Source organism: Pipistrellus hanaki (genome assembly GCF_964339955.1).
Source record: "Pipistrellus hanaki genome assembly, chromosome: 6".
In the NCBI taxonomy this organism is placed as follows: domain Eukaryota; kingdom Metazoa; phylum Chordata; class Mammalia; order Chiroptera; family Vespertilionidae; genus Pipistrellus; species Pipistrellus hanaki.
The window spans coordinates 35,913,538-35,938,169 of NC_140508.1; the positions used below are offsets into that span (position 1 = coordinate 35,913,538).

Sequence of the window (24,632 nt, forward strand, 5' to 3'; positions counted from 1 at the left end):
GAAGACAGCCAAATATGTGGGGTGTCTCTATGCACCCCAACAAGATCAATGATTCTCTCTAATCATTGATGTTTCTATCTCTCCCTCTCCCTTCCTCTCTGAAATAAATATTTTTTTTTAATGGTTAAGATGGTAAATTTCCTGTTATGTGTTTTTACCACAATAAAAAAGTTAATGTGTTAGGCAGAGACCGGTTTGGCTCAGTGGTAGAGCGTCAGTCTGCAGACTGAAGGGTCCCAGGTTCGATTACGGTCAAGGGCATGTACATTGGTTGCGGGCACATCCCCGGTATGGGGTGTGCAAGAGGCAGCTAGTCGATGTTTCTCTGTCATCGATATTTCTAGCTCTCTATCCCTCTCCCTTCCTCACTGTAAAAAATCAATAAAATATATATTTTTTTAAAGTTAATGTGTTAAAAAAAAAATAAAAGGGGGGGGCAAGAAAGAAAAAAGATTCAGCTCACCGTGTACATACTCAGTACAGTGGATTGTCACTACTCATTGCCCATATTTCTGCCTTGCTCTTGAGAGACTTAGTAACCCCCAAACCCAGCACAGTGTTTAGAATTTCTTAGGAGCTCAATAAAGATTAAAAGAATGCATTAAATGATACTTTAAATAAAAAATTAATTTCCTCCTCTCTTCTTTTGGATAATTTAAACCCTTCCTTTTAAAATTGCTCTTTAAGGCCTCAAATAATCAGCCAGCCTACTATAATTTTATCCTTCTGTCTTCATGTAATATTTATCATTTTGACTATGCTATCTTGCATCATTATTTATTTTTAAATGCACGTATCCTTTCTTTTCAGCTAGATTATAAAATCCTTGAAGGCAGGGACTGTGTACTGTTGCTTCCTAAAGTGTTTTAAATCTAGTAGCATTTTGATGCTTTAAACTGTTGGTGATGTTACCCAGGTTTACTTAGTGTTTGGGGATCTCTACAGGAGACTTCAAAACTCTTAAGAAAACCACAGTGAGATACCACTCTCACATCCATTAGGATGGCTATTAGAACAACAACAACAGCAGCAACATGAAGTAGGAAATGATAAGCGCTAGCAAGAATGTTGGTGGAGCCAAAACCGGTTTGGCTAAGTGTTGGCCTGAGGACTGAAAGGTCCCGCGTTCGATTCTAGTCAAGGGCATGTACCTTGATTGCAAGCACATCCCCAGTAGGGGGTGTGCAAGAGGCAGCTGATCGATGATTCTCTCTCATCGATGTTTCTAGCTTCTATCCCTCTCTCTTCCTCTCTGTAAAAAATCAATAAAAATATATATTTTAAAAAAAATGTTGGTGGAAGTGTAAAATGGTGCAGCTACTATATATGGCTGATCCTCAGAACAGTACAGTAGTTCCTCAAAAAGTTAAAAATAGAATTACCATATGAATTAGCAATTCCAATTCTGAGTATATATCCAAAAGAATTGAAATCGGGTCTTGAAGAGATATTTGTATAACCATGTTCATAGCAGCATTATTCACAGTAGCCAAGAGGTAGAAGCAATTCGTATTCGGTCATAGATGAATACTTCTATGTTATGTATCTTTAATCACAATCTTGTTTTTAAAAGCACTGAATGGGGAGTCAAAAGACAAAGGTTTGGAGTTCTTTCTCATGTTTTGATTTTTCCTCTTTAAATAGAATAATGAAGCCTGCCCAGCTTCTGTTTTTTTATGTGAGGATCAAAGAGAAAAGGTAGCAACAATCAAAAACTTTTAAGATAATTTTTTGAGTATTGTTTTTTCAGTATTCCAGTGTGTCTGATATTTTTAAATATTCATTATATGTTTCGCGTCTTATTTTGTAACAAAATACTTTTAAAGATGCCTCAGCAATAACCTGTTACCACTTCAAAGGATATATGTGTGCTGAACTCTTTCAATTTGAACTGCTCACCCTATAATTTGGTCCCAGGAAAGCAGCAAGTACAGTCCTTTTTGAGGACTATTGATGACCTAAGATGGTAATTACTAATGTGGTTTAGCATTAATTGAGGTAATACAAACTCAGGATTTTCATGTGAGCATAAGAAAGCTGATCACAACTTGGTAGAATAAGTGGAAGAATTAACATTTGCTGAGTATGTACTAAGAGTCAGGCCCTACAGCAGATGTGTTGTATGCATTATTTCATTTAATCCTCACAACAGTCTTGTCAGGTGAATAATATTATACTCATTTTATAAACAGGGACATGAAGCTCAAAGAGGTTAAGTCACCCAGGATCACACAATGAATGACGGAGATGGAATTCGAGTCCAGGTCTGTGTGATTCTGAAGCTCATACTCTTTCTATTCTCTTATACTGCCTCTCAAAATGTATTTGACTCTGCTTATTGGTAATAGATTTAATGATAAATTATATATATATAGATGTATATTTGTACATTTATATTAATTAATCTTACTTGGTCATTACAAATAAGATAGGCTGTGTAGGGATGAATATCACTACATTTATAATAAAGAAACATAAAGTCAGAAAATTTAACTTACCTAACATCAACCAACCAAGAAATGATAATAGTAGGACTTGAAAACGGGTACTGCAATTCTCTGACCTAGGCTGTTTCCACATAATCTTCATGAAAGTAGACTTTTACCTTGGAATTTTGTGGTTCTGACACTTTTTTTTTTTTTTTTTTTTTTTATCTTCACCCGAAGATATTTTTCCATTGATTTTTTAGGGAGAGGACAAGACTAAAATATTGATGTGAGAAAAACAAATCAATTGGCTCAGTCGTTCAACCCAACATGGTCCTGGCTATTGCTGGTTAAGTTTTTCAAAATGGAAATGTATATTATTTTTTTGGCATAAAGAAAATAAATAAATCCTCATTAAAAATGAATCAATGTGCCCTAACCGGTTTGGCTCAGTAGATAGAGCGTCGGCCTGTGGGACTGGATTCCAGTCAAGGGAATGTACCTTGGTTGCAGGCACATCCCCAGTAGGAGGTGTGCAGGAGGCAGCTGATCAATGTTTCTCTCCAATCGATATTTCTAACTCCCTTTCCCTTCCTCTCTGTAAAAAATCAATAAAATATATATTTTTTAAAAACAAAAGAAACAATGCATAAATAAAAAATGCAAGCAATCCAAAAAATTTTAAAAATATATTTTTATTGATTTCAGAGAGGAAGGGAGAGAGAGAGAGAGAGAGATAGAAACATCAATGATGACAATCACTGATCAGCTGCCTCCTGTACACCCCATACTGGGGAGATTGAGCCCACAACTAGGGCATGTGCCCTTGACTGAAATTAAGCCTAGGACCCTTCAGTCCGCAGGCCAACACTTTATTCACTGAGGCAGACCAGCTAGGGCCCTAATTTTTTATTAGGCATATACACACACACACACACACACGCACACACACACACACACACTCACACACACGTTTTTGCAAGACTGAAGAACTTAGCCGAAGTGTTCTACTTCCGCAAAGGTAAGTATAGCAGAGAGAGAAAAGATGGGGCAAGAAGGTGTGACCAGAAAGTCTAGTGGAAGAGTGCTGGGGAATGAAATTCCTCTTTTAGTGAGGTTGAAAGAATGGAGTAAAACATATAGAAAGAGTTTAGGAGAGTTAACTACTATTGGGTTCTGTTTTGTTCTTAAAAGTAGGTGGCAGCCCAGCCAGCATGGCTCAATGGTTGAGCATTGATCTATAAACCAGGAGGCCACAATTCAATTCCTGGTTAGGGCACATAACTGGGTTGTGGGCTCCATCCCCAGTGTGAATCATGCAGAAGGCAGCCAATCAATGATTCTCTCTCATCACTGATGTTCCTATCTTGGTCTCCCTTCCTCTCTGAAATCAATAAAAAAAAATATTTTTTATAAAGTATGCCAAAGCCGGTTTGGCTCAGCGGTAGAGCATCGGTCTGCGGACTGAAAGGTCCCAGGTTCGATTCCGGTCAAGAGCATGTACATTGGTTGCAGGCACATCCCCGGTAGGGGGTGTGCAAGAAGCAGCTGGTCGATGTTTCTCTCTCATCGACGTTTCTAGCTCTCTCTCTCTCTCTCTCCCTTCCTCTCTGTAAGAAAATCAATAAAATATATATATTTTTTAAAATAAAAAATAAAAAAAATAAACTAGGAGGCAGCCCTGACTGGTTTTCTTAGTGGTTAGAGCCTTGGCCTCTGGACCAAAGCGTCTCAGGTTCAATTTCCAGTCAAGGCACATACCTGGGTTGCAGGTTTGATTCCCTACCTTGGTCGGGGTGCATGCAGGAGGCAAACAAACAACGTGTCTCTCTCACATCAATGTTTCTCTGTCTCTCCCCCTCCCTTCCACTCTCTCTACAAAATCAATGGAAAAAAAATATCCTTGGGTGAGGATTCACCACAAGAACAAAAATCAATGGGGGAAAAAATAACCTTGGGTTAGGATTAACAACAAAAATAAACAAATACTTTACAGATGCTCCAGATGGTTTTTTAAAAAGCTTTTATTATGAAAAATATCAATGCTATACAATAAATAAACTAGTGTCATGAATCTCACTGTACCCATCACACAGCTTTAACAACTCATGTTTTCTTCTGTATTTACTATTATAGCCCCTGCCACTGGATTATCCTATATAATAAAGAGCTAATTTGCAAATGGTTGTCATGCCCTCACACCCTCATGCCACAACAGCTGACACTCAACAATGGGAGAGAGGAATGGGGACCAGCCAGGCTGTGGCCCAGGAGAGGGACAAGCCACCCACCCTGCGGTCCCAGGCGCCAGCACCTGTGGCTGCCACCCAGGAGAGGGACAAGCCGCCAGCCCCATGGTCCCTGCCCACAGTTCGCTGCGGCCAGCCCGGGTGAAGCCGGCTCAGTTTGGGTTTCTGGGGCCGGCCAGAGGGAGGGAAGTCTGAGTCCCAGGTGCCTGCGATCAGTTGGAGGAGGGAATCCTGGGTCCCAGGTGTGGGGCGAGGCAGAGGTAGTTAGGGGCGATCAGGCCAGCAGGGAAGCAGTTGTGGTGACCAAGCTGGTAGGGGAGCATTTAGGGGCATCAGTTATGCAGAGGTGGTTAGGGGCAATCAGGCAGGCTGACAGGTGAGTGGTTAGGAACCAGTTGTTCCAGATTTCGAGAGGCAATGGGACATCCCCCGAGGGGTCCCGGATTGGAGAGGAGCAGGCCAGACTGAGGGAATGTCCCCCCCATGCACAAATTTCATGCACTGCATCTCTAGTTATTAAATAAGTTCTATTATTTATTTTTATTATCATATTGTTTCATCTGTAAATATTTTGGTATTTATTGCTAAGTAATAAAAAACATAATCATAAACCATTATCATGCTAAATAATTCTTGGTTACACTAAAGATATGTCTACTTCAAATCATTGAAAAATTATGAGGTTATGTCCCCATTTCCATTTAAGCTTCCAAAACCTTATATCTCACTGATATATAATTTCCCCAAAGGTTCAAGATGTGTATCTCGCCGAAACCGGTTTGGCTCAGTGGATAGAGTGTCGGCCTGTGGACTCAGGGGTCCCAGGTTCGATTCCTGTCAAGGGCATGTACCTTGTTTGCGGGCACATCCCCATGTGGGGGTGTGCAGGAGGCAGCTGATCAATATTTCTCTCTCATCGATGTTCCTAGCTCTCTATCCCTCTCCCTTCCTCTATGTAAAAAATCAATAAAATATATTTTTTTAAAAAGATGTGTATCTCACTGATATATAATTTCCCCAAAGGTTCAAGATGTGTTTACACAAAGGCAGATAGATGATTTGAATCACAAGTGGATATTGAATTTTGTTTAATTTTTTTGTATACATGTTGACATGGTTATATATATAGTTTTGAGTTACATTAATAAAGTTTCTAAGGTTGAACCATTCCTGTGATAAAATCCTAAGTTATAAAATTGGATTGGATTTGTTAAATTTATTTGGGATTTTTGTGACTATTCATGGATGAGCTTGACCTGTAAATTTTTTTCTTCTCTTACTGTCCTTGTTGGATTTTAGCTTCAAGGGTATGTCTGTATCATAAACTGGCATTATTTATCATTTCAACAGCTTTTTTTCACCATTGGTTTTTGAACTTTCCTATTTTCTTTCTGTTTGAGTATATTCCTTAATAGTTCTTTCAGCAAGAGTGTTCTGGTGGTAAATGTTCTAAGTCTCTGTAGGTGCTTAAATAAATTTATTCTGCTTTTATTCATAATTATAGTTTATCTACTAGTAGTTACAGACTTATGTCACCTTGTTCAGGAAACCCTCTAGATTTCACAAGTTCTGAATACAATTTTGTGTTAATTTCTCAATTAAATATTCCTGAACTATATAAGTAATATGAATTTGAATGGCTAATTTAGTGCATGCTTGAAGTTTTTCTGCAATACCTATCTATATACTGGAGGCCTGGTATACAAAATTCGTGCATGAGTGCGGTCCCTACGCCTGGCCGGTGATCAAAGTATGAGCATCTGACATTGAAGTGCAGGTCCGAGCTGACCTCTGGGTCCTGGGGAGCACCTGGTCCCCTGGGCCCCCAAGCGCTCTCCTCCACCTGAGTCATGGCACCTGAGCCCCCACACGAGGATGCAGTGAGCACAACCAGACACCACAGCCTGCCCAGTGGTGCCACACGGAAGCCAGGAAGGCAGCACAGTCTCCCAGCTGGCTTCACAGACTGGCTCCTGCGCAAACTCACAGGGAGCCCAATCGCCCCCTGTGGTTCTGGCAACTGCGGCTCGGCTCACCTGGAAGAGGTAGTATGGGTGCGGGGTGGGCTCCTTGTGGGTGCCTGGCACCTAACCACGAGGGCTTCCCTGGTGCATGAGCCCTGGCGTCCCAGGGGAGGGTAGTAGGGGGGTGAGAGTGAGCTCGGCAGACCCTGCATTCTCACTGCACCTCTGTCCCCATTACCCCTGTCCCCAGGTAGTGGGCGAGAGGTTGTAGCATGTCGCTGATGCCCAACACGTTCCATGCCACCTCCTGGTGGTCAACGCAGGTCAGTAGTCGAACTCCAGTTTCCCAGTTGAACTCCTGGTCAAACGACCGCCCAAGGGGACAATTTGCATGTTAGGCTTTTATTGTATAGGATATAAAAGCCTAAGCTACTAAACAACCGGTCGACCAGTTGCTATGATGTGCACTGACCACCAGGGAGCAGACGCAGGGGATGAACATATGCTAAGTCCTGAAGGCAGGAATGAGCATTTGGGAAATGGGGGACACTTAGATTGGTGTTATAGTTAATGTTGGGGAACAATAGATTAGGCAGAGACAAATGATAGCATGGCCTGCTAAGATGCCAAAGTGAGGCTTTAAGAATTGATCAGATAGACCAGTGGTTGGCAAACTATAGTAAGCTGGGGAGCCAAAAATGAGCCACCTTCTGTTTTTATAAATAGAGTTTTCTTGGAACACAGCCATGTCCATTTCTTTACATATTTCTATGGCTGCTTTCTGGCAAAGACAGTTACCACAGAGATCTTATGGCTTACAAAGCCGTTACAGAAAGTTTGTTGGTCCCTAAGAAAGTCAAGACTTGTTGAAAGGGGCATTTTAGAGAAAGGCTTTGATTCAATCAATTTAATTTAAGACTGTAAGCTAAAACTGATAAAAGATTTTGGGTGTTTCCAGAAACTCACACCAAAATGATGAAATTTTAGGTCAAAGAATAGGTAAATATAAAACTCTCTGATAAGGACAAGAATTAAAATTTTATTTAAGACCATTTTTTAAAAAATCTCTTATATTTACAGTTTCTTAAATAAGGCTCCAAGACAGGTTTAGAAAACTTTAATTGAAATTTTTTCCTAGTTTGCAGACAGTGTGCCTTAAGGAATAATTTAGGTTGAAATTATATTGTCTTGCTTTAACACTTCTTGCACCATTATTTTGGTTTTCCCCCTGCTGGTGTTCTTTTGTTTATGAATCTTTCACAAACCAGTTGGGGCCAATTATCTTCTATGCAATTAAAGCCAAATAGTTTGTGCTCTTTAATGCGGCTATTTCTCATTAATCTTGGGCATTTTTTATGACACTGTTTTCCCTCCTAACTAAAGCTCTCTCAGTCTGTGATGGGGTTTCTGCAAATTAACATTCCCAGTAAACTTTTTGTGGGATTCAAACTTTTTCTGAGTCATATCTTCTCCCCTATGTTGACAGCTGAAGCACTCCCTCACATTAATAAAGTGTTATTTTTGTATTCATTTTTTATTTCACCCATGAACATTCAGCAGAAGAAACAGATAAGGTATAGCTAGGAAGTTGTATCTAGAAAATAAAAATGTAATGTTTAAGATGATGACAAAACATTCCCCTTAAAAAATTACTTTCACTTTTTGTCATCTATGCTCCAAATTCCCACATTTTCCAATCAATTAACATTTATTGAAATCTTACAAGAAGCATGGCAATGGAGATTCAAAGAAATATAAGAGGGGAGGAGGGGGTAGGCTAGAAGAGGTCAATGGAGGAAAAGGGGATATATGTAATGTTTTCAAGAATAAAGTATTACAATCTTTTTTAAAATTTAATTTTTAAAAAGCAAAAAAAGGTATAAGACTTGCTTCTTGCCTTCTTTTAGTTCTTAAACTTTTAATCTCAGGACCTCTTTATACGCTTCATAATTTGAAGATCCCAGAGAGTTTTTGTTTGTGTAATTTTTATCTAGTAATATTTACCATATTAGAGAATGGGAAACTATTTAAATATTTATTTATTTAAAAATAACAAAAATATGCCTCTGACAACATTAATACTATAGTGTTATGAAAACTATACTTTAAAACACATGTGTCAAACACAAGGCCCGCGGGCCAAATCCAGCCCGCCAGGCCTTGCAATGTGGCCCGCACCGCGCTGTCATCACTGCACTCCGCTGTCAGTTTATGACATTGTCAGTTTATGACTGTTCAGTAAACCATTCGGCCCGCGATTTAGGCTGGATTTTAGATTTTGGCCCCTTCTCTGATTGAGTTCGACACCCCTACTTTAAAATAAAAAAGTTGTGGAAAATGGCCAAAATCAGGATGATTACAGTTTTTCAGGTTTTTAAAACCTATGTCTCTTTCAGTATGTTGAATGTCTTTTTTAAACTACACATTATTTCCTTTAAAATTCCCCAGCTTGAGAACCCCTGCAGCAAAAGAATAAACTGTAACAGTTTATGTGATGCATTCACAAGGGCATTTTAAGGAGGTATTTTTATAGCTCGTGTAAACGGAAAAACATCAACATGATGACTTTACATTTTGCATACCATGGCTATCTTGCAAAACTTGGAATATGAATTTTAAGATCCATTTAGAAGGCAGACTTTGTAAATATACTTAGTTTAACAATAAGAAGTTTTCTTTCCCAGTAATAGAAGGCAGCCGATAGATGATGGTTCTCTTTCATCATTGATGTTTCTCTCTCTCTCTCCCTCTTCCTTTCTCTCTGAAATCAATAAAAATATATTAAAATGAAAGATCACCTGTTAAAAAAAAAAAAAAAAAAAAGAGCTCCAGGAAGAGGCAATAGGCCAAATTATGGTAGAGACCCACATTGTAATTCCCAGCCTCAGCCTGGGGAGTGCTTTAAGTAAACAACAAATGTAGGCTCTCCCATCGTTGGTGTAGATTAGGGGTGTCGAACTCAATCAGAGAAGGGGCCAAAATCTAAAATCCAGCCTAAATCACGGGCCGAATGGTTTACTGAACAGTCATAAACTGACAATGTCATAAACTGACAGCGGAGTGCAGTGATGACAGCGCGGTGCGGGCCACATTGCAAGGCCTGGTGGGCTGGATTTGGCCCGCGGGCCTTGTGTTTGACACATGTGGTGTAGATCCTAGATTAACTGGCCTTGGTGGGGCTGGCACTTCCATATTTCAATTCCCTAGCACTGGCTTATTTAGGCTTCCCATTTTCTGATTTCCGGAAGAAATCTGAAGAACCAATAAGAAAATTACCCCAAGACCACATATGACCTTTGAATAATATTGGAATAATAAAAGAGAGTTCCCTTGATCATTAATTTCATTTGCATAGATTTTACTTTTTAGTATTTTGTGATGACCCACGTCTGCATGGTTCAGGGTTCGGGCTCTGGAGAAGGGCCACATGCAGATGACAGAGACGAGGCAAGAAATAATAATTTGGAAATTGGGGGTCCAAGTGGGAGCCCAATGCAAGAAGAAGGGCTTGTGCTCAGGCCTTGCCATCCTTTTATTCAGTTTGGGATACACCTATAGCCCTTAGGCAGGCAATTCCAGTAACAGTAAGGATTTACATGACTAGCTGGTTGAGAAGTTGCTTCAGCTACCATTGTCTCGACTAAACAGTCGGTACGTATCTCTGACCTTTGCCAGGGCTCAAGTGTCACCAGCATTTTGGGCTTCTTGTCCAGACCTCTCTGCTAATGAAGACAATAGGCAGCTTCCCACAGTATTTCATTAAAATATAATTATTTTAGCACCTCCTTAAATTTTGCACTCAAGATTCATGCCTTCCTCCCTAGCTGGTATGGCTCAATTTGTCAGGCATCATCCCACCCACTAAAAGTTTGCTAGTTCAATTCCCAGTCAGGGCACATGCTCCAGAAACTCAATCCCCAATAGGTGGTGTGCAGGAGGCAGCCAATGGATGTTTCACTCTCACATCGATGTTTCTCTCCCTTCCCCTCTCCCTCCCTTCCTCCCTCCCTCCCTCCCTCCCTCCCTTCCTCTCTCTCTCTCTCTCTCTCTCTCTCTCTCTCTCTCTCTCTCTCTCTCTCTTTTAATAAAAAAAATAGATTTTTTTTTTATTTATTCCAGAAAGGAAAGGAGAGGAAGAGAGAGATGGAAACACCAATGATGAGAGAATCATTGACTGGCTCCCTCCTGCATGCTCCCTACTGGGGATGAAGCTTGCAACCCCGGCATGTGCCCTGACTGGGAATCAAGCCCTGACCTCCTGGTTCATACTCAACCACTGTACCACACTGAATGGGCTCCCTTCTTTCTCTCTCTGAAAAAATCAATAAAAATTTTTAAAAATAAAAATAAAAAGATGCATGCCTTCCTTGTCTCACCCTAGTCCCTGGGTGGCTTCCCCTGCCTTAGTTACCCGGAAATCCTGTGGTTTGCAAGGGGTGGGGAATGACCTGGGACTCACTGTGTGAGACCATTGGAGGAATGAAAGCATCTCAGCTTGACCTTGGGTGAGTGTTAGGGGCTTTCCATCCTGGTCTAGCACATCTCCCAAACCCTCAGCTGGACTGTATTAAGGCCACACCGATGAGTACAGTGAAACTTCTGGGCATCAAGCCAAGAGTCCTTTGATATTTGTCACAGATGGGGAGAATTTGTTAACATACCACTATTAATCAGGGATCATATGAAGATCCAAGAATTTCACTAAAATCTAGGTGATTCTGATTTTGCTAAATGCACATTCATTAGCATGTCCCATGATAACACCAGTCCTACACCACTTCATTACATCTGGGTTTCTGGCCTCATGTGTAGTCATTTCCCCATGAACATTTTACTTTCATCACAGGGAACAATTTGGTCTGCTAGCTGTTTTCCAAGCTTAGCAAGTACTTTCATGTCTTTATATTAAGCATGTCAAACTCAAAGGCTAACATGGACCAAGCAAACAAGATTTAAGTTTATGTGGGCCACAAAAAAACAAAAGCTTCACCGAAACCGGTTTGGCTCAGTGGATAGAGCGTCGGCCTGTGGATTGAAAGGTCCCAGGTTCAATTCCAGTCAAGGGCATGTACCTTGGTTGCGGGCGCATCCCCAGTAGGGGGTGTGCAAGAGGCAGCTGATCGGTGATTCTCTCTCATCAATGTTTCTAACTCTCTATCCCTCTCTCTTCCACTCTGTAAAAAATCAATAAAATATATTTTTTTAAAAGCTTCAATTTTCATAGGACGTAGGTTTATTTCAATAGAGACATGCTGAATACAAAGGGCTGATATAAATGAATAATCATTAAAATAATAGAACATTTTAATAAAAATTAATATTTTTCTTGAGCATTAACAGTCACTGAATAACTGCATAATTAATAAGCGCAATGCAAATAAGCCTATTTTTCTTGTTTTATGAAAGTGAAATATTTCCTGTTGTACACAACAAACAAATAAGACTAATGACATAGCAATCGGCTGCTAAAATATTCCCTGCTAGTATTAATGGAGAGAAATGGTATGCCTGCGTGTAAAATGCATAAGGGAAATGAATATAACACGAGTATAGTCATTAGTTGCATAGTCATGCAACAGTCATTAGTTGTAGTTCATTATTAATAACTAGAGGTCCAGTGCACAAAATTTGTGCATGGGAGCGGGGAGTCCCTCAACCCGGCCTGCACCCTTTCCTAATCTGGGACTGATAGCTCCTAACTACTCACCTGCTTGCCTGCCTGATTGCCCCTAACCCCTCTGCTTGCCTGCCTGATCGCCCCTAACCACCTCTGCCTACCTGCCTGATCACCCCTAACTGCTCCCCTACTGGCCTGATCACTCCTAATTGGTCCCCTGCTAGTCTGATTGCCTCTAACACAGTGTTTCCCAAACTTCTCTCATGATGAGAATCACCTGGTGGAGTTGTTAAAACACAGATTCCTGAATCCCAACTAAGAAGTGCTAAACTAGAATTTTTGAGAACATATAGGTAAAATTGCATACCTAACTTAGTGCTCTGTATATAAAATCTGTCTTAGAGCACTAGTTAAGTATACAATTTTACCTATATGTTCCCAAAAATTCTAGTTTAGCACTTCTTAGTTGGGATTCAGGAATCTGTGTTTTAACAACTCCACCAGGTGATTCTCATCATGATAGAAGTTTGGGAAACACTGCTCTAACAGCCTCTGCCTCACCCCACACCTGGGACCCAGGATTCCCTCCCTCTGGCCGGCTGCAGACACTCAGGGCCTGGGCCAGCTTCGCCTGGGTCAGATGCAACCAGAATTAGGAGACCACAGAAGGGCAACTTCACCCGGACCACAACCACAGGTGCCTGGACCACAGGGTGGGGGGCTTGTCCCTCTCCTGGGCCACAGGTGCAGATGCAGCTGCTGGTGCCCAGGACCATGGGGCGGGCAGTTTGTTCTCCTGCGCCACAGCCCCAGCCCCAGCCACTGGCGCCTGGGACCACGGGGTGGGCAGCTTGTCCCTCTCCTGGGCTACAGGCGCAGTTGCAGCCGCTGGGGCCCAGACCGCAGGATGTGCAGCTTGTCCCTCTCCAGGGCTGCAGCCTGGCTGGTCCCCATTTCTCTCTCCCCAATGTTGAGTGTCTGAGCCATGATGGCGTGATGGTGAGAGAGCATGATGACCATTTGCATATTAACTCTTTATTATATAGGATTATGTATAACAGGATATTGTAAAAATTAAGTTATGAAATTTTTATTAAAATGTTTATTACATATCATTATATTGGCTGGGCTGCAAAAATATTCATTGTGGGCTGCATGCAGCCCACGGGCCGCGAGTTTGACATGCTTGCTCTATGCCTTAGCTTAGGGGTGTCGAACTCAATCAGAGAAGGGGCCAAAATCTAAAATCCAGCCTAAATCGCGGGCCGAATGGTTTACTGAACAGTCATAAACTGACAATGTCATAAACTGACAGCGGAGTGCAGTGATGACAGCGCGGTGCGGGCCACATTGCAAGGCCTGGCGGGCTGGATTTGGCCCGCGGGCCTTGTGTTTGACACATGTGCCTTAGCTCATGCTGTTTCCTTGCCTGGAATATGCTCCCTCTCCACCTGATGAACTCTTTACTTATCTTCAAAACCAAAATTAAATGCCATCTCCTCTGTAGTTTCCCTGACATGTTCCCCTTATTGAAATCCACCAACACTCCTCCTAGTCTTTGCCCCCTTGTTACACAGCTGTTTTTTGTTTGTTTGTTTTTTAATATATCTTATTGATTTTTCACAGAGAGGAAGGGAGAGGGATAGAGAGTTAGAAACATCGATGAGAGAGAATCATCGACCAGCTGCCTCCTGCACACCCCCTACCGGGGATGTGCCCGCAACCAATGTACATGCCCTTGACCGGAATCGAACCTGGGACCTTTCATCCGAAGGCCGACGCTCTATCCACTGAGCCAAACCGGTTTCGGCTACACAGCTGTTTCTTATGTCTCCTTTTCAGATGGTGAACTCAGTGAAGGGCTTGAAAACTCAGGAGAGAACAACTCCTAACTTTACTTCCTCTCCCCATCCTCTTCAACCTCTGACTTCATTCATTTGCGTCTCCAAGCTCTTAACATAATGCTGGGCACATGTAAGTACTTAACAAAGGTTTGTTGAATATGATGAATGCTGGAAGGTATCAAACAAAATGTGTTTGTTTTGTTTTTTAAATTTCACTTATTTCCACTTCACAGAAGATTTTGGTTGCTGGTCTCAATTTCCTCTCCTGATTATTTCTTTTCTTCCTGGCCTTATGCATTCCATTCCAATTTTACCTAGCTCTCTTTGGCTAGTTTTCCCAACCCTAACACTCCACTCATATATCCTCTCATTTAGCATTTATTTATTGAACACTCAGTGTCCTACTGGCTCTGTTATAGGCATTGAGGGTATAACAGTGAACAAGATAGATGAGATGTTTTCATGGAAATTACGTTATGGTTGGATAACCAAAACAAGTAAGCAAACAAAATAATTTCAAGTAGTAATAAATTCTCAGAAGAGAGTAAAGTGATATGATAGGGAGTGAGGTGGGAATCCCATGAAAGAGTTTGTCGGGAAAGCCTTTCTAAGGAGGAGACATTTGAAATCTGGAGAACGAGAAAGAGATGGCCATATGGGGATCTGCTAAAAAAAAAAAAAAAAAAAAAAAAAAAAAAAAATGTTTTTCAAGTCAGCACATGCACAGGCCCAGAGACGAAATCAAATGACTGAATATTATGCTTTATATAAGTAAATAAAATGATAAAGATTTTTCTTAGTTGTCACCATCTCTTCAGCCCTTTCCTAGAAAAGTAGCATTGATTCCTTCTGAGAAGTAATTGACTTCCTCCAGCCTTCACCTTGCCTACCACTCAAATCTCAGAATTTTCTTCCGTTGACTCTCACTGAAGTTTACCTGGCTACAGACATCTTGGTGACTGAAACACCAATCTCTGAGATTAGAAGCTTTGTGTAGTTCCTTATGTCAGACAATACTTCCTTCCCCTATCTCTTTTAGAAGGACTAGATCCTGGTCTCCCATCTCTAGGGAAGGGTCATCTCACAGGGAGACACAGATGGAAATCCAGGGATAGAACGGAGGGGAAAGCCAATGCTTTGGACAGGTGTCAACCTGGAGTCTGCCTCTATAAATCACACCTTACAGTCATTCTTATTACCCTTCTACTGAGCCTTGCTTTCTACTGAGCTTGCTCCCCACGGGGCTTCAATGTCCTGCTGGTGAGAGTCCAAAAAAGCTGGCTTCCTCTCTTAGTTGCCAGAATAGCTGCTTAAAGAGTCGGAGGGAAGAAAAAAACGTCCTAGCTGGTTTGGCTCAGTGGACAGAGCTTCAGCCTGTGAACTGAAGGGTCCCAGGTTCACCTTCTTTCAAGGGCACATTCTTGGGTTGCAGGCTCAATCCCCAATAGGGAGAGTGCAAAAAACAGCCGATCGATGATTCTTTCTCATCATTGATGTTTCTATCTCTCCCTCTTCCTATCCCTTCCTCTCTGAAATCAATAAAAATATGTTTAAAGGGGAAAAAGAGGCTGGAGGACTTCCTGCCACTGAGACATGAAAAGCTCTCAGTAAGCCAGGAACCAGAATCAAAATCATATGGTTTGCTTTGTAGTAAAGATCACAGGGCCTGAAAAATTAGAGGGAGAAAGGCCAACTAGGGGACAAGCTTTTTAGACCCTCCTGCCTAAAGGGCCTTCTGTCCTTAGACTGCTGGCCCACTTGGACTCTCCTCTGGCTCAGACTGGTGAGGTTCAAACAATAAAGCCTGGAAGAATGAGATTACCTACACCCTGAGATACCACGGTCCCTTTAAGCCGGGCCTTCTGACCAGATGCCCCCCAAATGAAAACTGTTCCTATTTATTAGTACTCTTTTCTCTCATGAACTGGCAAACCCCACATCTTAGAAATATTGAGCAAGGAGCCCTTTATATTTGTTTACTCTGGATCTAAATAGATGTGATATTTGTTTACTCTGGATCTAAATAGATGCGAGTTCTCTATGAAGGAGTTTTTATTTTTTCCAAGTTACTTCTGAGGTAGAATCTTCACAAGCATTAAAAAGAAATGCAGCTGAAACCGGTTTGGCTCAGTGGATAGAGTGTCAGCCTGTGGATTGAAGGGTCCCAGATTCGATTCCGGTCAAGGGCATGTACCTTGGTTGCGGGCACATCCCCAGTGGGGAGTGTGCAAGAGGCAGCTGATCGATGTTTCTAACTCTCTATTTATCTCTCTTCCTCTCCGTAAAAAACTCAATTAAAAAAAAATATATATATATATATATATATATATATATATATATATATATATATATATATATATAAATGCATACTGATGACCCCGTTTACATGTACCCAGTGTGGCAAGCCTAGACTTGGATCTGCTTGGGGACTTTAAATGCCGGGGCTTGTATTAGTTCCAGTGGGTGCCTATCCTTACTAATACATGAGTAGGTACTTTTTATGGACAAGTTGAGGAGGAGATGCTGCATGCTCACACCTGGGATAGCCACCTGAGAAAAGGTGGATTCCTAATTCTCACCGTATACTACTGCCTCCCTGCCCTCCAACCCCAATCCACCACTTCAGTGGCTCCATATAAAAGGCAGCATTTTGGAGAGAAGATTTATGTCCAAAAGTCTTCATGTCTATACAGAAGAGTTTGGAGCAGATGCCTTTGCTTTACAGCCCAGGCAAACACATAAATGGGAGAGACATTCCAGGCAGCCCTTTGCTATGAGAAGTGGGGAGAGCCTCCATGCCTCAGAGTTGAGAGCCTGCTCCATAAAACTCTCCCTTGAACTGTACACCCAGGGCAGGTCTGCAATATTCTGAGTCATTAAAGAAAAATGGCATAGGCAAAAAATAAGACAAATACAGGTGTTTTTTTTTGTTTGTTTGTTTGTTTTTACTTTCTTCTACACTTATTTTCTTGCATACAAAGGAAAATAACAGGTCTAATAAAGAGGATGACTATCCTTCTAGGCTGTTGTTGCAGGTGAATGTTTAAAAGGTTGTGGATGATCAGTGATTTGAGAGTGGGACTTTATGTTAAGATTCCCAAAGTTGTATGACCACCCTCCCTGCTTCCCAGACCCGCTCGCTTGCTCTACTATATGCTAAGGTTAGAGCATGGAGCAAGCTCCTGAAGCCCTTTGGCTCCACACAGGTTCCTCAGTTCTAGCCATCGAAGATACAGCCCTGGTTCTAGAAGCATCAACCATGCCCTCATGGAGTCAAACCTTTACTCATCTCCTGATGTTACTTCTCATTGTCCTTCAAGAACTGCCCTCAGAACCCAAGGGATTGGCTGTTTGGGTAAGTTCAGTGGGGGACTTGCCACTTACACTTCATCCCTGTAAGCCACAAAAACAGGGATAAATCACATTTCAGATAAGCTTATAAGAGTGTATTAGACTCTGCTAGATTAGCCAGATTGTTTTGAAATTTTTGACCAAAATAAGTTATATTTTTATATGTCTCATGTATTTTTGTGTAAGACCCATCTTATTTAAGTTTTATAATAATACTATACTTTGAAAGGGAAAGTATGAGGATCATTATTATATAGGTGAGAAAAGCAATTAAATGACTTTCCCAAACTTATTTAGTTCTGTTGTTACCAGAATCAAGACGAGGATATTGATGATCTAACTTCCAGTTAATTGCTTTTTCCACCATTCCACTCTAAGAACAAATATCCTACAAAAACTTGTAGTAAGACAGGGACACTTGACAATAATAGAACCCCTTCCTTGGGCTCTCATTATAATTGTGAAGTCTTCCTCTCTCAAAGCAGAGCCCTTCTTTGCCACAATGTGCTCCCCCAGGTTCATGTGCACTCCATGCGCATGGAGCCCCACCAAGCACTCTATATACCACTAGAGGCCCGATGCACGAAAATTCATGCAAAAGTAGGCTTTCCTTCCCCTGGCTGCTGGCACTGGCTTCCCTCCGGCACCTGAGACCTGTCTGCCCTCCTCCGGCCACCTGCAGGCACCCTGGATCCGGCTGGCTTCCCTCTGGTCCCAGCTTCCTCAGGAAGGATGTCCGGTCTACTTAGCATATTACCCTTTTATTATTATAGATTACCTCAATTCATTCCCCAGTATCTCCATTGAGGATATTACTTACCCACATTACTGATAAAGAAACTGAAGCTCAGCCCATGGCTTAGTGTTCGAGCATCGACCTATAACCAGGAGGTCACGGTTCGATTCCTGGTCAGGGCACATGTCCCAATGTGGGTCATGCAGGAGGCAGCCAATAAATGATTCTCTCTCATCATTGGTATTTCTATCTCTCCCTTTCCCTTCTTCTCTGAAATCAATTATATATATAACTGAAGCTCAGTGAAGGCAGATAAATTAGCTTAAAATCCAAGATCCAATCCTAGCTGGTTTGCTCAGTGGATAGAGCATCAGCCTCTGGACTGCTGAAAAGTTGTGGGTTCAATTCCAGTCAAGGGCATATGCATGGGCTGCAGGCTTGATCCCCAGTAGGGGGCATACAAGAGGTAGCCGATCAATGATTCTCTCTCAACATTGATGTTTCTATCTCTCTCTCCCTCTGTCTTCCTCTCTGAATTCAATAAAAATATATTGAAAAAAATAAAAATAAATCCCAGAGTGTGCTGTTGGAGCTGAAACCAGATATTCTAATACTCTGGTCCTTTTTCTGCTGTACTCTAGGGATCCAGAAATATTAGCTATAACAGGAATCAAACATTGTAGGAAGCGGTTATAGGGTTAAGTCTCGCTCGGATTGACCTGCTGGCAAAGTCGCAAACAAGTCCCAGCTTGGAGGGCACAGTCCTCTAAGCATAATTAAGCTTGATCTTGTAACTGCTCCCTAGATCTTTCCTGGGTAGCTAGTAGGCTGTGGGAGGGGCAGCAAGTGCTACCAAAATAAGTGAAACTTATAACAACATTGTAGATTACCTTGTTTGTCCCTGACTATAAATAAAGCCTCAACCTTGCAGTCTGGATCTGCTCTGTGGCCTCAGCCAGGCACAGAACATCCACCTAGACCCAGCTTTTTCTCTTTGTCTATCATTTCTCCATCCTTTGTCACCTCCGCTCAGGCTCGCCAAACCCTTCATTGTGCTGGCACAGCACAAAACATAGATCTCCTAATGATGAAACGTATCCATAGAGGCCGATTCTAAGGCTAGGACACTATGCAATACAATAGAGAGGCCCAATTTCTCCAGAGGGACCATACCCTTCCCACTGGGTATCCACACAGAAACATGTGAGCATACTTACATGTCATATACTGCCTCACCTACCCCTGCCAGAATATAGGTCACAGCTATAGCTGTTATGCCCAGGTTTCAAGATCCCCAAGGACCACCAGGGAGCCGAGTCTGATGCAAAAGCAAAGAGCCTTTATTCAAGCTCGAGCTCGGTCTCTCCACCTCTACTGACACAGCGGCAGGATGCAAAGAGCCCCGAGTTCTGAAAGTACAGCTTCTTTATAGGGCTTAGGGTTGGGTGGTGGGGTGATGGCCAGGGTCCAGTTACACAGGTGGCTGGATGCAGTTAGCTTATTTGGCCTTCTGCATTCCTAAGGGTGGGTTAGGCAACTGGAACTATTTTGTAAAAAAAAAATGCTGTTTAAAAAATGTTTGCTTTCTAGAAAGCCTGCTTTAGCCTGTTTGAAGATAAACTTAGCTATATGACCTTGTAGACCAGAGACTAGATTTGCCCATAATCTTAATGCCATGCCAGGTGCATTTTTCAATTGAATAGAACTGTGTTGTTTTCAAGGCCAGCATCGAGATAACCACTAAGTGTACATAGGGCTGGCTCTTCAACAAAAAGGAAAGTTCTGCTTATAGCCTTGCTTTGCCCTTTCATAGCATCTTGACAACCTATTTAAACCAACTTGCAATAACTGGTAGCAAAGTATCATTCCCTGACATGTTGAGTCATTGAGTCTCCACAGACTTTTGAAAGGGAACCATTAATCAAAACATTCAAGAACCAGAGGGTCCCAGAGAAGTATGTATTAATTCCATCCAGATGTTGGGATTGTTTTTTTTTTCTTCTTTTGTTCATTCCGCCCCACCCCCCCACCCCCCAAAAACACATTCAAAGAGAGAACAAGTTATTTTCATCTTATTAATCAAACAAGATGGAAAGAACTTTGCTTCCTTTATTCTTGGTCTGGTCTTCATCAAAGGATCAAGAGGGCTAACAGCATCTGGGTCATTCAGGAAGTTAGCTGAATTATCACAGGATACTTGACACATATGACTGAATTTTCTGAATTGGTAAATGGTGTTGTAAGTATCTCAGCAAAATCCAATGAGAGGCCTCCAAGTTCATTTTAATTTACAGTTTCCACACTGTTTACCTGCAGTGTAGGCAACCCATCTGTTTTGAAATCCAAGGAACTATGGCTGTGCAAATTGGTCCAACAAACAGCTGAATGTGCACGTTGCTCTGGTAGAGAGGGAAAGACCAATCTAACCATAAGTACATTTTATATCATAGCATCTGAGCAGCCCAGATGGCCCGGAAGCTTTGTTGTGCTGTGTGGCTATCAAATAGGTCATTCGATAACTCACAAAACTCCTCTCCAGCAGCACAGGCTTTCCTGAGGTGAACTGCTGTGGAGCGAGGATGAGGAAAAGCAGATCTTCTTAAACTGCAGCTACAATTGGCAATCCCCTTCCTTACGCCACTCCTGAGCTTCTGACGTTCCTCCCTTCAAAAAGATGTGCTTTGCAAGGTTCACTTTTTAATCTGGCCTGATGAGTCTCAAGATTTCTGCTCCTTAAATTGCTTGAACAGAACAAAAGATTCTGCTTTATTTACACCTACTTACTAGATCAAATAAACAAGCCAGCAAACAAACAAAAAGCCCACTTTTTAATTTTATTTTTCCCATCACCATTTATCTCCTCTGTGCCCTTTTCCACCTCCACCCATCCTCTCCACCCCACAGTCACCACACTATTGTTCATGTCCATGAGTTCTCTCTCTCTCTCTCTCTCTCTCCCTCTCGCTCTCGCTCTCGCTCTCGCTCTCGCTCTCTTTCTTTCTTTTTTGCTTAATCCCTCTCCCCATCCCCTCCCTCCCTTCCCTCAGCCCCCACCTCCAGAGCTGTCTGCCTGCTCTATCTGAGTCTGTCTCTATTTTGCTTGGTAGTTCAGTTCATTAAATTCCACATATGAGTGAAATCATATGGCACTTGTCTTTATTTTTCAATTATAGTTAACAAAAAAGAAAAACACACACATACTTTTGAGGTGTTTTTTGCTGAATCCCCGTAACTTCTCTGAAACATGTTTCTTTGATACTTTTACGTTTTGATTGAAATCCACAGTGGAAAATATGTTTCATGGGAGGGGGGGTAGAATCACCCAACACACTTCTGTGTCTTGCATGTGACTCAGCCCACAGAACAATTGGGAGAACCTTTGCAGCCCCACTAGAGATCTCCGGATTCCATGGGAGAACCATTGATCTAAAAACATCTTGATTTCAGAATCTTTCTTCTGATCTGGAATTATGTTATCGACCACAGAGAGCGGCTACTTACAATTCGTGGGAGAGGGCCCTGTGTGGTGAGAGGTGAGCCCCAGTGTGGAGCGAAGAGATCGCTTTCTCTTTCTCGGCGGGTGTTTTGCTACAGTATGACATTTATGCTTCGTATGCTATCTGTGGCTCAATTTCTTCTCCTTCACCTTCTCTTCCTCATCCTTTTTCTTCCTCTCTCCTCCTCCTCTTCTATTTTTTGTTTAGTTGCTTCTTCTATTGTAACAGTCTCCCCAAGCCCCCAATGCTTAGATGATTTTTGCCTGGTACATTCTGCTAATTGGAATTTCGGAATCACAGTTTCTTATTTGATTGCAGAATTTTCCTAAGTATTTAACCACCTAAATTATTGTAAAAGCAGCTGGACCTTACCCATGCCTTGTAGAGAAGGCTGCAGGTCTGTACCCTTCACTGTACCAGAATGCAGAGCTCTGTTGAAATACGTGGAGAAAAGAAGAACCTTAGTGGAGGGAGCAGCCATGTTACAATGAGCGGACAACAGGGACTATATGAAGAGCAAGTTTAGGGATTAATGCAACTGTATCCTGGAAGCATGAAGTGACAGATCTCCCAGCTGAGCCCCTGAGAATGAGATAGTTCGTCTGGGAGACTGCTGTGAACATTTTTTAAAAACGGACTCGCATTGAAGGTAGGGAGTGGATCTGTGTCTCCTCTGCTACTAGTAAAACAACATGGGTCTCATTACTGATCGGAAACTAACACTGGTAACTTCTCTTTGGGTACAGCCCTCTGTAGAAGGCCCTATGCAATGGTAATTACCAGGAATGGGGATGGGGGCCATTATAGACTTTTGATTTGGTCACTTAAACATCCTGTCAGACAGATGTAGAAAGGAGACTGACCCTAACCTCAAAAGAAGTAAATCGTAGGTTGAAGTATTTAGTTTCCGTCCCTGTCAGGCTGAGGCTTTGAAAAACAGACGTGTGGGTCTCAGAAACCAAATGCCAGATTGCCTTGCTTTGGAGCTCTGCAAATTCAAGAATATAAGGAAATGTATTACCCAAATTGAGACAGTTACTTTATTTTAAGGTGTTTTTAAGAAGACTTAGCTTGAAACAAAAGTACTAGATTCAAAATATTGTAAACCGAAATTTGAATCTTATTTAAAAGATGAAATGGCTCTGGCCTGTTTGGCTCAGTGGATAGAGTGTTGGCCCAAGGACTGAAGGGTTCTGGGTTCGATTCCCAGTCAAAAACATATACCTTCGTTGCAGGCTTAACCCGGAGGCAACCAATCGATGTGTCTCTCTCACAGTGATGCCTTTCTCTCCTCCACTCTCTCTAAAAATTAATGGTAAAATATCCTCGGGTGAGGACTAACAAAACAAAGCAAAAAGATGAAAGGATGCAAAGTGTGACTCTACTCACTTGTTTAGAAACAGTCATTACATACAGGATTCTAGGCATTTTGTGTTTCCCTCTTCCTTGGTTAGGTCTGCTCTCCAGGGCCCTGAGCAGGCCTCTTTCAATACACAGTCAGTGATGGGGCTTTTAGAAGGTGGAGATGTCCGTTTAAAATGGGTCTTTAGTTCCTGTAGTTGCATTTGCTTCCAGGAAATGTACCCGGTGATGACTGACTAGATATCTGCTTTCTCAGTTCAACTGTGAAATAAATAAATAAATAAATAAATAAATAAATAAATAAATAAAACAGCTGACGAATTGGGAGCTCATGAGTTTTCAGCAATAAGGAGTTAAAGTAGAAAAAACAAAACAAAACTGGTGTGTTGGCTCTGAAAGATGGTGACTGGATAAGACACTGGGAGTGGTCAGAGGCAGGAAGAAGGAGTGTCCCTGGGTCTGTTCTGTCCAAACACGGTTGAATCAAGAAACAGATCTGGAACCACCGAGGGAAAAAAGGAAATCTTTTCTATTTATTTACTTTTTATTTTTTAAATATATTTTTATTGATTTTAGAAAGTAAGGGAGAGAGAGGGAGAGAGTTAGAAACACCAATGATGAGAGAGAATCATTGATCAGCTGCCTCCTGTTGGGGATTGAGCCTGCAACCCAGGCATGTGCCCTTGACTGGAATCAAACTTGGGACCCTTCAGTCTGCATGCCAACGCTCTATCCACTGAGCCAAACCAGCTAGGGCTAGATATTTTTTATTTTTTAATGTAAGCATTTATAGCTATACATTTCCCTATTGACACTGCTTTTGCTGCTTCCCATAAGTGTTTGTATGTGATTTTTTTGTTTTCATTTGTTTCTAAGTATTTTGTTAATTTCCCTTGTTGCTTCTTCTTTGATCCATTGGTTGTTTAAGTGTATTGTTTAATTTCTAGTTGTTGTTTTTATTTTCTAGTTTTACTTATATTATTGATTCTTAAAAATATACCTTTATTGTTGAAAGTATTACAGATGTCCCCTTATTTGTTTTTAACTTCATCCCATTGTGATTGGAAAAGAGAGTTTGATATCTGTCTTTCTACATTTCTTGATACTTAATTTGTATCCTAACATATGATCTATTCTGGAAAGTGTCCCATGAGCACTTGAGAAGAATGTCTATACTCTTTTTTGTGAAGAGTGTTCTCTGTATGTCTGTAAGATCTCATTGGTTTACAGTAGTTCCCCTTAACCACAGTTTTGCTTTCCATAGTTTCAGTTACACAGAGCAAACTACAATCCACAAATATTAAATGGAAGATTCCAGAAATAAACAATTTCTAAGTTTTAAATTGCACACTGTTCTGAGTATCATGATGGAATCTTACACAATCCTGTTCTGTCCCACCAGGTCCATGAATCTCTTTGTTCAGTATATCCACAAAGGAGGATAAGGTCCTTTTTTGCCCACTCTGGTTCCTGCAAGCTATGTGAAAGCTCCTCCAGGAACAGGAGAATAACTGCCACAGGTAGCTGCTACTGCATAAAAGCCAAAATTAGCAGCAATTTTCTGTCCAAGACTTTCCTTGGAAGTT

General features: G+C 41.5%; 1 protein-coding gene across 7 annotated transcripts in view; it reads left to right on the plus strand.

Annotated features, from left to right (window-relative positions):
- The window catches only part of ASIP (agouti signaling protein), a 75,616-nt gene that overhangs the window by 6,767 nt on the left and 44,217 nt on the right, over positions 1–24,632 (plus strand). For 5 of the 7 annotated variants that reach the window (XR_014795403.1, XM_084888596.1, XM_084888598.1 and 2 more), the window contains one exon: positions 2,193–2,264. Coding sequence is in view for 6 of the 7 variants with exons in the window: in XM_084888596.1 (XP_084744722.1) it covers positions 2,239–2,264 (26 nt within the window). In the remaining variant the exon portion in view is untranslated. Of the gene's footprint in view, positions 1–2,192; positions 2,265–14,098; positions 14,231–24,632 lie in introns of all 7 variants that reach the window. The other 2 variants (XM_084888601.1, XM_084888600.1) reach the window with 1 other exon arrangement.